Source organism: Pan paniscus, chromosome 6, assembly GCF_029289425.2.
Source record: "Pan paniscus chromosome 6, NHGRI_mPanPan1-v2.0_pri, whole genome shotgun sequence".
Taxonomy (NCBI): Eukaryota; Metazoa; Chordata; class Mammalia; order Primates; family Hominidae; genus Pan; species Pan paniscus.
In genome coordinates, this window is record NC_073255.2 from 165,740,703 (window position 1) to 165,754,705 (window position 14,003).

The window sequence follows — 14,003 nt, forward strand, 5'->3', positions numbered from 1 at the left end:
CACTTCTACGCCCAGGCTGGAGTGTGGTGGTGTGCCTCCTGGGTTCAAGCAATTCTCCCACCTCAGCCTCCCAAGTAGGTGGAACTATAGGTGTGTGTCACCACGCCAGGCTAATTTTTGTATTTTTTGTAGAGACAAGGTTTTGCCATATTGCCCAGGCTGGTCTCGAACTCTTGGACTCAAGTGATCTGCCTGCCTTAGCCTCTCAAAGTGTTGGGATTACAAATGTGAGCCACCGTGCCTGGCCTAGCAATTTCATTTTTAAAGAAAGAAATATAAAACGATCTACCCATTCACATTTTCCCCATCCATACTTTAAATTTTAAAAATATGAAATAATGAAATACTCAGCAGATACAAATAATAAAATACTTACATATAATGATATTTCGACTTCATATTAGGGCTACAAAGGTCAGGAAAGAGGGAGAGATACAGAAGAGAAAAAAAAACTAACACATGAGTGTCTTTTTTTTAACTTGTTAAAGGTAAAGTTCAACCCAGGAGAAGGGAGGGGAGGGAAGGTCAAAGTTCTGATTCATCAACAAATACTACTTTATTTGTTAAAAATACAAGGCTCTGCTTGGCGCAGTGGCTCCCGCCTGTAATCCCAGCACTTTGGGAGGCCAAGGCGGGTGGATCGCCTGAGGTCAGGAGCTCGAGACCAGCCTGGCCAACATGGTGAAACCCCGTCTCTACCTGGGAGGCTGAGGCAGGAGAATCGCTTGAACTGGGGAGGCAGAGGTTGCAGTGAGCTGAGATCGCACTGCTGCACTCCAGCCCGGGTGACAGAGCAAGACTCCATATCAAAAAATAAAATAAAATAAAATCAACAATGAAAAGACAGGAGGGAGGTTCCTGAGTAAACTGATTCGAGTGGAAATCAGACATCGAAATTGAAACCCGCTGAATTTTCCAAAAAGCCAGATGCTCATAGAACTGAAGCTTGAGACACTTACATCAGTACACCTGCTGCCTGTTGACCAATTCCTCTTCCTTGTCCCTCCTGTTTTCCTTCCCTGCTATATAAGCCCCTAACTTTAGTCAAGGGGAGGGATGGATTGGAGGTTTGTCTCCCCTCTCAACAGCTCACTGGCTGATGTCACCGGAATAAAGTCTTCCCTGGCAATACTCGCTGTCTCAGTGATAGGCTTTCTGTGCGGTGAGCAGCCAGACCTAGACCAAACCCCTGGCAATCCATAACAAAATCATAAGCAAAATCAACCAGGAAACTATTTGCACCCTGGAACCCCACCTGGGAGGGGAAGTCAAGGCAGACTTTCCAGAGAAGGTGATGCTGAAAATTTCAGAAACAGAAATTTTGAAGAGCAAGAGTTACCAAGCAAAGAACATTCCAGGAGAAGGAACAGGAGGTGTGAAGGTGGAGGTCCTGGGGTGAGGTTCTTTATGGAATCGAAAATGGTTCAGAACCACAGGTCGACGGTCAAGGTAGTAGTGAGAGGAGGTGGGACAGGCGACCACGCCGCTGCCCCTGGGATGACTGGAAGGCGACTTAGGGGAGCTGGGGCGAGACAGGTGCAGGGGTTGAGGATGAGAAAGGCACAGAGTGACTAGAGGATTCCCGCCTGCAAGCACATCTGGAAGGGGTGTCTGGATCCTGGGGGCAGCGACTGTGTTCTAGGGCGAGAGCCACCCTAGCCAGGGGTGCAGGCAGGCGAGAGGAGGGCCTGGAGCTATGGGTCGGCCACACTGCGCCCTCATTTGTGTGCAGCCCCGGAGGACCAGAGTGGGGAAGCACCCCACCCTCTCCCAGGGCCCAACCGAGCACTGCAGCGGGAGGTACGGGGTTGTCAAATGACAGTTTTGCCGTTCCAGATTGCCAAAAGAGCCAGTGGCCAGTCTAGGGCACCGCGCCGTCTGGCATCTCCCTGGAGGCCCTGGGCCTGGCCCGAGGCTCAGCCCGGATCTGCAGTTGCCAGGTCAGTGCGGGGCCCGGAGTGGATTCGCGGGGCGGGGCGGGGCACTGCCCGCGCCCGGAGCTCAGCAGCAGCTGCCCAGGGGCGGGGGCGGCAAGACGCGGAAGTGCCCGGCAGGTTGGCGGACCGGCGGGAGGCGCAGCCTGGGCAGAGCTCAGCTTGGTCCCGCCGCCCGGCCGGTGCTCCCTGGCGCAGCCACGCAGGCGCACCGCAGACAGGTGGGTCCCGGCCGCCGCACTCTCCTCTCTGCGTCCGCGCCCGGCGCGCCCCGAGGGTGGCGGGAGCGGTGCCGGCTACTGCCCCCAAGTCTAGGCCTAGACTGGGGCCCGCGCCCCCCAGGCACCTGCGGGCGGCGGGATGAAGACTGGAGTAGGGTGGGGTCCGCGTCCAGCTGCGCCTGGAGAGCGAGCTCGGGTGGGTGCCTACAGCAGGGTGCGCCCGGCCGGCCTGGGACTTCCAAAGCGCCTCCCACGCCCCGATCGGTTTGGGGTGCTGGCGCCCGGGGAGCCTAGTGACCCAGGCGGCGGAGTGGGCAGCGCTGCGGGGGGCGCCGGCTCTGCTGCTCTCCCTCCCCCTCGCCATCGCCCAGAATGGGGGCTCCCGGGAGCCCCGCTGGAGGCTGGCTTGGACCACAGAGGAGCGAGGCCCGATCCTTACTTTCGATGCACTCTCCCTTGCTCTTACCGGGCCACCCTTACCCTTTCGGAAAAGAGGTTGAGGTTAAAGCTTTCATCCCCGGGATCTTCAGGCCAATGGCAGGAACTGTGCAAGAGTTTGGGGGAAGATGGTGTCAGGTAGAGGCTGCGTCCCTGGGCTCGCGGCCGGGAATGGCAGACTCTCGTCCCCCGAGCAGCGGAAAAGGATGGGGCGCAATAGTTCCTGGGCTGGTTTCCTCAGGTCCTGTCCCAGAACTTAAGAAGGCAACAATGAAGAGGCTAAACGTGGAGGAAAAGTGAGGCTAGCATGGCCGGGATGCGTGGGGAGATGGTTGTCTCCGGACCCCGGGAGGGGCGGGAGCGGGTACCTGGGAGCAGAGGCTGGAGTGGGGGACTTTCCCAGTCTCGCGGCCACACTGAACACAGCAGGGCGAGGACCGGGGTGCTGCTCCTCCAGCAGCAGGAGGAGAGGTCCAGAGGCCGACCCTGGAGGTGGGGGTGGCTCCGCGGGCTGGCCCAGGGGGTGTGCCCCAGCGGAGCACGCGGGAGGGGTGGGGGCGGAGGGGAGGGGGGAGCAGGGGCGGAGGACTGGGCTGGGCCTGGGCTCCTCGAGGGCCCAGAATGGGGATAAGTGACCAGAACCAGAGAGGGCTCGGCTGTATCGGTGTAGGAAACTGTAGCCCCTCAGGAGGCCCTCTGGCAAGACCTCCCCTTCCTGCCCCCACCCCCAGTAGTTATGGGGCCTGGGGTGCTGGGGCTGAGGGGTTCCAAGAGTCAAGGGAAGCACTGGGAAATCACCCCTTTTTATCTAAAGGCCCTACTTTGGGGTTTTTCCCCTGTACCCTGGTCTTCCCCTACCCTGACCCTGGGAGGAAGCCGAAAGAAGCTTCTTTCTGGGCACCTTTTGCCCCAGAGCCTCAGCCTGTCTGGACCAAGTGGGCAGCAGGGCCCAGGGCGTGGGCAGCTGACCCGGAGGGGTGGGATTTGGGGGTCAGGGCCTGTACAGGGAACCCCTTGTCCTCTCCCTGAGCTGGGTGTGGGTTTGCAAGGAGACATGTGACCCAGACCAACCCTGGGAGCAGCAGGGCGCCTGCTGTCTGGCCACTCTTACTAGGACTGCTGTGGCACTTCCTCCCCTAGTGGGTCCCTGGTGCCCATGAATTGCAGCTCCTGGGTGGTGGTGGGGGCACTGTCTCCTGGGACTCCAGCATGGCCCTGGGGTGAGCTGTGGGCTTACCCCACCTCAGCAGGTCCTCTAGGGCTGCCCACTGGATGCTTCGCTGCCTCACACACTTGTAGGGACTTCCTCAGGCTGTTGGATTTCCCCACCTTCCGGGGCTCAGGTCCATTGACTTAGGTCTAGGGCTCCATACATTTCACCCAGAGATTCCAGAGCCTGGCAGGCAGACCTGTTCTGACACCGAACTTCCAAAGTCATGGGGTGGTCTGAATTAGACCTAGCCCTTTTCTGGGCAGAAGGGAGCTTCTGGGAGGATGGATGCTGTTCGGGTTAGAGCTCGTGTGGACCTAGCTGCAGGCAAAAGCCTTGAGGCTGAGTCCCTTCTGTGGCATGGTGGACAGACTCTCGCTCATCACAGCCGGGCTTGTCACGGGAGCTCCTTCTCCACACCCCTCCCTAAGCTGCCTGTATGGACGCGGCCCTCTGACACTGAGGTCGGAGTTATCATTTCAAAACCTTGCTCTGTATTAAACAGCCGTGTTGGGCAGGGCCAGACTGCTGGACTGACAGTAGGGGGCAGGCAGCCGGACTCTCTGAGCTCCCCAACGGCACCAGCGCCTGCACGGCCTCAGCCCAGGGGGTCATTAGGGAAGCTCTCCCCGATTCTGCTCAGACAGAGCTTCCTCTGTCCACCCTTGCTCGGCCAGAATTGTGTGCCGCTGGTGACTGGCACCCCTCTATTCTAGGGCCAAGGCCTCTCAGGGGTCTACAGATACAACTATGGGTGGGTGCACACCCATGTTATAAACCACACTAAATGCACAAAAACTGTCTGCAAGTTTGGGGTGCGGGGAACAGCTCTGGGTGGAAGGTTGGAAATTTGGTCTGGGGGACCCACTCGGCTCCCTCCCTCAGCCCACAGTGAGTCTGGTTTCTGAGTTGTCCCGGTCTAGCCACTTTCGTTTCCCCTGGGGCCGGGTGGAGGCTGGGGCAGAAAGCGGAACTGAGCCCGCGTGTTCTGAGGCCAGGGCAGGGCTGGAGCGTTCTGAACACCTCCCCGTCCCAGCCCCTGGGCCAGGCAAGGGCCGGCCTTACCTCTCCTGGGTTGGTGGCAGCAGAGCTGGGCTCTGAGGGAGGCCTGCAATGTGAGACAGTAGCAGCTCAGAGGCGGCACTAGGCAGGTGCAACCCCAAAAGGTACTGGGCAGGGAATTTCAGGGGAAACTGAGGCTCCATGCTGCAAGGCCAAAGCAGGCCCAGACACAGGGAGTTCAGCTCGAACGTTTGCTCCTTACTTGCTGACCGGCACATTCACTTCTGATGGGCTGTGCTGTGTAATGACCCAGTCGTTTCTGTCTTCCACCCAGGGGTCTCAAGTGAAGGGCCAAGGGCATGGGTAAAGGGAGGAGAGGGACAGAAGGGGACTCAGGACTGTGGAGAGTTTCCGGTTCTGGGCTGGAGAGTGAGTTGGGCAGGTGGAGGGGAGGAGGCAGGGTCCCTCTGGCCTGACTCCAGGGAGGCAGTGAAGCTGCGGCCTGGGAGGCGGGGCTCGTGCCCCTGGGTAGGTAGCAGTTAGAGCTGTGGCTTCTGTTTCCTGCAGCCTTCCTAACAGGCTCTGGCAGGCGTTAGGGCCTTCCTAAGTGCTACCCGAATGCGTGTCCAGTGGGAGGAGAAGGGGGAGGACCAAGAACCTAGATGAATGGCCCTAGAGAGGTAACATCTGTTTGGTGCCTGCTGTCATTGGAGGTGGGTTGAGTTGGTTGATGGGATTTCTCTAAAGATATTGAGAAACTGCTTTCCTCTGAGGGCAGGTGTCCTTGGGAGCTCCAGATGAGATTCTTGTTGAGGGCATCTCCGGAGGGAACTCTCAGGGGATGGAGGGTGAGAAAACTTGGGCAGGGAAGAATCGAACTAGGGGTGTAGACTGAGCAGGAGGCTGTCTTTGGGCTGATCCCACAGAGCGCTCGCTGCCCCAGGTAGCCAGCTTGAGACAAGACAGCCAGGCTTTTGGTGTCAGGCAGTCACTGGCTGTGGGCTGCCCCCCAAGAGCAAGGGGTGGGCCTAACCTGTGGTGTGAGTAGTGGAAGGCGGTTCTCTGGCCAACGGGCTGCTTGCTGCTGTTAGCAGTTGGAGAATGGATGCCTCTGCCCGGTAAATGGCACCTGGGGCAGCACCCGCAGCATTCACTAACTCGTAACTCTCCTTCCCTTCCTCCAAACACAAAATTCCATGACACTAGACAAGAAAGCTGATGCTTGGAAAAGAGAATTGGCCTTAAATACCTAGATGGACTGGAGAGACCATCCTTTGTGGTCCATAGCTTGACCTCTGAGTACCCTGTCCCCATCCACCTGCAGACCTGCTGAGGCTCCCCTCTGGCTTTCTCCTGCAGACCCCTCTGCCATGAACCAGTCCATCCCAGTGGCTCCCACCCCACCCCGCCGTGTGCGGCTGAAGCCCTGGCTGGTGGCCCAGGTGAACAGCTGCCAGTACCCAGGGCTTCAATGGGTCAACGGGGAAAAGAAATTATTCTGCATCCCCTGGAGGCATGCCACAAGGCATGGTCCCAGCCAGGACGGAGATAACACCATCTTCAAGGTAAGCCCCGGGGAGGAGGTTGGCTGGACCTCCAGGGCACCCTGTCCCCAGAAGAGGAGCGCACATAACGCACACAGGCAGCTCCTCAAGGCTGGCCACCCGCCCAGCTACCATGCTGCTGCTGATGCTGGGCCCGGACTAAGGGGATGCAGACGTAGACACAGGGTACACCTTTTTCCTTTTTTTTTTTTTTTTAAGACAGAGTCTCGCTCTGTAGCCCAGGCTGGAGTGCAGTGGCATGATCTCAGCTCACTGCAACCTCTGCCTCCTGGGTTCAAGCAATTCTCCTGCCTCAGCCTCCTGAGTAGCTGGGATTACAGGCATGAGCCACCACGCCTGGCCTAGGGCACATCTTTTCTAACCTGCACCCTGGAGCATCGTGGGGACTGAGGGTCCCCAGAAGGCCTTCCCATAACTCGTCCTACTCACCCTTTGCTCGTCTCACTCCTATTACTCATGAGGACTTGTTCAGTGCACGCATATGCTAAAGGAAGCCAACGATCATTCATCATCTTTCTAAAAATTTTATTTTTAAATTAATATATATTTATGGGGTACACAGTGATGATTTGATAAGCACAGTGATCAGATCAGGTACTTAGCATATCCATAATCTCAAACATTTGTCATTTCTTTGTGTTGGGAACAAACTATTTTTAATATAAGATTCAGATACATCATCAATCTTTCAATTTTTTAAATTTTCTAATTTTTTTTAGAGACAGGGCCTCACACTGTTGACCAGATTCCAATTTTTTTTTTTTTTTTTTGAGACAGGGTCTCACTCTGTCACCCAGGCTGGAGTGCAGTGGCTTGATCTCAGCTCACTGCAGCCTCGACCTCCCAGGCTCAGGTGAGTCTCCCATCTCAACCTCCTGAGTAGCTGGGATTACAGGTGCCTGCCACCACAACTGGCTAATTTTTTGTACTTTTAGTAGAGACTTTGCCATGTTGCCCAGGCTGGTCTTGAACTCCTGGACTCAAGCAATCCACCCACCTCAGCCTCCCAGAGTGCTGGGATTACAGGTGTGAGCCACCGTGCCCGGCCCAATCTTTTTTTTTAATTGATGTACTACAACTGTACATATATACTCTTTTTTTTTTTTTTTTTGAGATGAGTTGTTGCTCTGTTGCCTAGTGTTGCACCACTGGTGAGCAGTGGTGCAGTCATAGCACAACCTCCAACTCAGCTCAAGTGATCCTCCAGTCTCAGCTTCCTGAGTAGCCGTGACTACAGGTGCATGCCACCATGCCCAGCTAATTTTTTTTTTTTTTTTTTTGAGATGGAGTCTTGCTTTTTCACCCTAGCTGGAGTGCAATGGCACAATCTCAGCTCACTGCAACCTCTGCCACCTGGGTTCAAGCAATTCTCCTGCCTCAGCCTCCCGAGTAGCTAGGATTACAGGCACCTGCCACCATGCCCGGCTAATTTTTTTTTTTTTTTTTTTTTGTATTTTTGGTAAAGACAGGGTTTCACCATGTTGGCCAGGCTGGTCTTGAACTCCTGACCTCATGATCCACCTGCCTCGGCCTCCCAAAGTGCTGGGATTACAGGCGTGAGCCACCGTGCCCAGCCTAATTTTTTGATTTTGATATTTGTAAAGATGAGGTCTCACTTTGTTGCCCAGGCTGGTCTCAAGCTCATGGGCTCAAGTGATCCTCCCACCTCAGCCTCCTGAGTAGCTGGTATCACAGGCGCAAGCCACTGTGCTCTCTCCAATAATCTTAATGCTAGGACGTACCTAGCATAATAGTTTTTGCTTACATTTTAGTTTTTTTGCACGTGTGTGTATATGGAATGCAAAATTGGAATCAAGTGAATATCTTGATTTATAGCCTGGATTTTTTTCACCCAATATCAGGATCAGCTTTCCTTTCCAACATACGTCCACATCACTTTTCGTGACTGTAGAATTTCCACTGGAATGGTTTAGCACAATTTGGTCACTGAGTCTTGGTTTTTAGATACTTGAGATTGCTTTTAAAACCTGAACTTAAAAACCACATTGTCATGTAGGCTGTCTTAATGCTTCCCTTTTTTTCATCCTCAATTATTTTGGGGGTTGATTTCCTAGAGTTGAAAATTGCTGGGTCAAAGGCAATGCTTATTTTTTAAAACTTTGGGTACATATTTTCTTAGTTTTTGGGCTTGATCCTTACCTTTCCAAAATTCTTTTGCTAATCCATTTATTTTGTATAGGTAATACAGTCACAAAATTCAACATTAAAAGGCATAGAATGGTTTAGAGCAAAAAGTCTCCCTCCTTCCCTGGTTCATCACCACCCACTCCCCTCCCTTGCCTTTCCCTAGAGGCAGCCGTGTTGTCATTTTCTTGTTTAGCCTTCCTGAGAGATTTTTATGCACATGTAAGCAAATATGAACTATCCTTTCCTCTACTTTTCATAAGAAATGCTAGATATCTGCATATTTGTCTAGACTTAATACTTCTTGACGATTGCTACATGTCAGCTTATAAACAGTTTCCTGCTTTTTCTTTTTTTGTGCTGCCCAGTATTTTTCATTCAATAGGTTGGCCGTAATTTCACCAGCCCCTCATTGATGGATGTTGCATTGGGTATTTTGGGTCATCTTTTACACACAGCACTGCTGCGAATAACTTTGTGTGTGCAATATTTTGTGTGAATGCTTCTATGATATTTAGGATGAATTCCTAGAAATCAAATAGCTGGGTTAAAAGGTAGAAAGAAATGTTGGTAACCCTCACCTCACCTAATTGCCATTCAAAATAATACCAACAGCTCCAGTGTCTCGAGCCTGTCCTATGTGCAGGTTTAGCTCTGAGTGCTTTACGGACATCAACTCCCCTCATCTTTTTTGAGATAGGGTATCACTCTGTCGTCCAGGCTGGAGTGCAGAGCATAATCATGGCTCACTGCAGCCTTGAACTCCCCAGCTCAAGCAATCCTCTCACCTCAGCCTCCTGAGTAGCTGGGACCACAGGCACCCACCACTATGCCCAGCTAATTTTTTGTAAAGACAGGAGTCTCGTTATGTTGCCTAGGCTGGTCTCCAACTCCTGGGCTCAAGCGGTCCTCCCACCTTGGCCTCCCAAAATGTTGGGATTACAGGTGCGAGCCACTGTGCCCAGCCAACATCAACCCCTTGAGTCTTCGCTGCCACTCCATGAGGTGGGCAACTGTGAGGAGATCAAGACAAAGGGAGGCAGTGACGTGGCCTGGCACACAGCTGGCGGGGGGCACTTCCAGATTCAAACCCAGCCTGGCTCCAGGGTGCTCACCCTTATCCCGTACGCTGTCCTCCTTAGATATCACACTGTTTCACCCTCCCAGGAGCAGGGACTATGGATGCATCTCATAGCCCCTAGATTTCATGTAGCTTGCTGGCAGCCTGAGGGCTGGGGCAGGACTGTGGCAGACTCCCACGCTGCAAACCAGGTCTGGGGCTCAGCGAGGCTCAGCCTGTAGCCGAAGTTCTCCCCACACAGTAGAGTCTCCTATGGGACAGGAGGCAGACTGGGGCTGTGGCAAGGACGAGGTTCTCTGTGGTCGGCTATTTCTTCCTGCCCCAGGCCTGGGCCAAGGAGACAGGGAAATACACCGAAGGCGTGGATGAAGCCGATCCGGCCAAGTGGAAGGCCAACCTGCGCTGTGCCCTTAACAAGAGCCGGGACTTCCGCCTCATCTACGACGGGCCCCGGGACATGCCACCTCAGCCCTACAAGATCTACGAGGTCTGCTCCAATGGCCCTGCTCCCACAGGTATCAGGCCTAGCCCTCTGTGGGCCACCTGGGAGGCTGTGCAATGTCCTGGCCCCCAGCCATGAGCTCTTGGGTGCAGGCAGGCCAAGGGCCCCTCTAGCAGGCAGTGGTCCAGGACACGATGCGGGGGCTCCCGCTAGGTCATGACACCCAGGGCTTCCAGGAGTGGCTGGGATGGGTCACTGGCATATCAGGAATGGCTTGGCGTGCAGTCAGGGACCTGGGTGCTTCTTCCTTACCATTGCCCTCGTTTTGGCTTCTGGCTCCAGCCTAGGTCTCATGGCCCATGGAGTCGGGGAGGTCTTTCCCAATCCTGGTGGCTGTGCCCTCCACCTCGCCCTGTGTTGGGGCAGCTTTGGGGAAGGCAGAAGCTGCATAGGAGCTACAGGCAGCCTCTCAGGGGATCTTGCTTCTCCTCCGACGTTGACTCCTTTACTGCCCTGCTTTTCTCTCCCTGCTGTGCAGACTCCCAGCCCCCTGAGGATTACTCTTTTGGTGCAGGAGAGGAGGAGGAAGAAGAGGAAGAGGTGAGTGTGGGTCGAGGAGGCAGGTGGAGCCCTGGACGAGCTCTCTGCTGTCCCCATCGGCCCTAGGTTTCCGCAGCCCCACTCCCATGGAGCCCCGTGGCCCTCTCAATGGTTCTCCTTGTTTCTTCTCCTGGGATTCTGAACGATAGGAGCACAGTCCCCACCTGCTCCTTCCCAGGGCATTGTCATTACCCTGTGTGTGTGACCCACGCAGCAGTTGGGGCTTGGTAGGTCTGACTCCCTGCAGAAGGCAAATGAGGAAAGTGAGGCAAAGGGCTTTTCTGACCTGCCTGGGATGGATGAGCTGGGACCAGAGGCAGGGTCTTGCCTGAGCTAAACTGAGGCTAGGGGAGTTGCCTCATGGTTCTCGCCTGTTATTTCCCCAGCCCCAGGTCAGTGGAATAACCTGTCCTCCTTTCTCTCCCATCTCTTCCCTCCCTTGCTGGTGGTGTCCCTTCAGCTGCAGAGGATGTTGCCAAGCCTGAGCCTCACAGGTGGGGCCGGGAGGTGGTGGTTGGGGGTCTAGTATACAGAGAAGCTATAGGTACCATAGGTACCTGGAAGGGGGCTGATGGGAGGCTAGGGTGGCCCAGGGCTGGGAGGAGGTGTGCCTGGGAGGCAGTTCGTGGAGGTGGCACTGACAGCCGTCCACACGCACTCTCTGTAGATGCAGTGCAGTCTGGCCCCCACATGACACCCTATTCTTTACTCAAAGAGGATGTCAAGTGGCCGCCCACTCTGCAGCCGCCCACTCTGCGGCCGCCTACTCTGCAGCCGCCCACTCTGCAGCCGCCCGTGGTGCTGGGTCCCCCTGCTCCAGACCCCAGCCCCCTGGCTCCTCCCCCTGGCAACCCTGCTGGCTTCAGGGAGCTTCTCCCTGAGGTCCTGGAGCCTGGGCCCCTGCCTGCCAGCCTGCCCCCTGCAGGCGAACAGCTTCTGCCAGACCTGCTGATCAGCCCCCACATGCTGCCTCGTAAGGACCCATGGCTGGGCATGGGGAAGCAGTGCTGGGGGATTGGGGTAGGATTGGCAAGGAGGGTGGAGGGTGCTGGACTCCCTTGGGTGGGAAAAGTGGGAGGGCGGATGGGGCTGGGCCTGGCCACTGGGCTGCAGAATGGGGAGGCGTGGGGCTCAAGGATGGGATGGGCCTGCCTTCTGCCCCACAGTGACCGACCTGGAGATCAAGTTTCAGTACCGGGGACGGCCACCCCGGGCCCTCACCATCAGCAACCCCCATGGCTGCCGGCTCTTCTACAGCCAGCTGGAGGCCACCCAGGAGCAGGTGGAACTCTTCGGCCCCATAAGCCTGGAGCAAGTGCGCTTCCCCAGCCCTGAGGACATCCCCAGTGACAAGCAGCGCTTCTACACGAACCAGCTGCTGGATGTCCTGGACCGCGGGCTCATCCTCCAGCTACAGGGCCAGGACCTTTATGCCATCCGCCTGTGTCAGTGCAAGGTGTTCTGGAGCGGGCCTTGTGCCTCAGCCCATGACTCATGCCCCAACCCTATCCAGCGGGAGGTCAAGACCAAGCTTTTCAGCCTGGAGCATTTTCTCAATGGTGAGGGCCCAAAGCTGTGATCCTCCTGGCTGCCTCTTGCCCAGGGCATGGTTCCAGCCTCTGACTAGGGACCTTGATTTTGATGCAGAGCTCATCCTGTTCCAAAAGGGCCAGACCAACACCCCACCACCCTTCGAGATCTTCTTCTGCTTTGGGGAAGAATGGCCTGACTGCAAACCCCGAGAGAAGAAGCTCATTACTGTACAGGTACATCTCCCCTATCCCAAAGTCGGCCTTGGCTTGAAAACTGGGGAATCCTGGGGCTAGGCCCTTGCCCCAGGCTGGAGGCTCAGGGCTCCCTGAGCAGTGTGAACTTGGCCGCCAGAGATCATCAAGGCTCAGAGCCGGAGAATGCAGTCTATTACTCACCCCTGATGGCTGTCCTCATGCACAGCTGGATCTGGCAGCCCTGCCACAGGTCTCCCTGTCTCATCTCCTCTTTGCCTCCCAGGTGGTGCCTGTAGCAGCTCGACTGCTGCTGGAGATGTTCTCAGGGGAGCTATCTTGGTCAGCTGATAGTATCCGGCTACAGATCTCAAACCCAGACCTCAAAGACCGCATGGTGGAGCAATTCAAGGAGCTCCATCACATCTGGCAGTCCCAGCAGCGGTTGCAGCCTGTGGCCCAGGCCCCTCCTGCTGGAGCAGGCCTTGGTGTTGGCCAGGGGCCCTGGCCTATGCACCCAGCTGGCATGCAATAACAAGGCTGCAGACGGTGACTGGCCCTGGCTTCCTGGGTGGTGGTGCGGACTGATGTGGAGATGTGACAGCCCCGATGAGCACCTGGCTGGCTGCAGGGTCCTACCTCTGGGTTTCCTGCAAGTGGATTTGGGCCAAGAAGGAGAGGGAGAAAGGCCCGAGCCCCTGCCTTCCCAGGCCTTTCTCTCCTGGGCTGTCTCAGGTCTGGTCAGCCTGGCTCTCGGGAAATTCAGCCATGAGCAGGGAAAGAACTCTCCCAACCCTGGGGCCTAGCTATATAGGAGGAATTGCCTAAGGGTGGCCCACTCTTGTGATTGCCCCATTTCCTCTGGCAACAAAAGCCAGAGTGTTGTGGGCCAAGTCCCCCCACAGGGCCTCTGCAAGGCATGGCCCTGATTTCCCTGGTTTGAGACTCACTTCCTCATCTCCCTGTCCTCTGAGATAATATGAGTGAGCACTTAGGTATCATATCAGATGCTCAAGGCTGGCAGCTACCCTCTTCTTGAGAGTCCAAGAACCTGGAGCAGAAATAATTTTTATCTATTTTTGGATTAATAAATGTTAAAAACAGACTCAGCTGTTTCTTTCCTTTTTCTACTACCAGTTGCTCCCATGCTGCTCCACCAGGCCCTGTTTCGGATGCCAACTGGCCCACTCCCCAAGCACTTGCCCCCAGCTTGCGACCATTGGCACTGGGAGCGCCTGGCTTCCGGGCTGATGGGTCAGTTGGGCCTTCATAAACACTCACCTGGCTGGCTTTGCTTTCCAGGAGGAAGCTGGCTGAAGCAAGGGTGTGGAATTTTAAATGTGTGCAGTCTGGAAAACTGTCAGAATCAGTTTTCCCATAAGAAATGGTGAGAAAGAGTGGGCTAGCATTGCAGCTGCATTTGGGACCATTCAAATCTGTCACTCTCTTGTGTATATTCCTGTGCTATTAAATATATCAGGGCAGTGCATGTAAATCATCCTGATATATTTAATATATTATATTGTCCCCCGAGGTGGGGACAGTGAGTGAGTTCTCGCTCTTAGTCCCCCCAGAGCTGGTTGTTAAAGAGCCTGGCACCTACCCCCTCTCACTTCATCTGTGTCATCTCTGCACACTCCA

General features: G+C 55.4%; 1 protein-coding gene across 7 annotated transcripts; it reads left to right on the forward strand.

Moving 5' to 3' along the window:
• Window positions 1-1,829: 1,829 nt before the first annotated feature.
• IRF5 (interferon regulatory factor 5) lies at window positions 1,830-13,465 on the forward strand. 7 transcript variants are annotated; one of them, XM_063606091.1, is made up of 9 exons: window positions 1,830-1,940; window positions 6,165-6,370; window positions 9,922-10,111; window positions 10,577-10,638; window positions 11,099-11,132; window positions 11,306-11,611; window positions 11,805-12,197; window positions 12,286-12,404; window positions 12,649-13,465. In XM_063606091.1, the coding sequence occupies exons 2-9, from the start codon at window positions 6,176-6,178 to the stop codon at window positions 12,895-12,897; spliced, it is 1,548 nt and encodes a 515-aa protein (XP_063462161.1). In that variant the 5' UTR covers window positions 1,830-1,940; window positions 6,165-6,175; the 3' UTR covers window positions 12,898-13,465. The 7 variants fall into 7 exon arrangements, with proteins under 7 accessions (XP_063462161.1, XP_034820847.2, XP_034820851.2 ...); XM_034964956.3 differs by lacking the exon at window positions 1,830-1,940 and adding an exon at window positions 1,999-2,155; XM_034964960.3 differs by lacking the exon at window positions 1,830-1,940 and adding an exon at window positions 1,999-2,155 and having other exon boundaries at window positions 11,354-11,611.
• The last annotated feature ends 538 nt before the right edge of the window (window positions 13,466-14,003 follow it).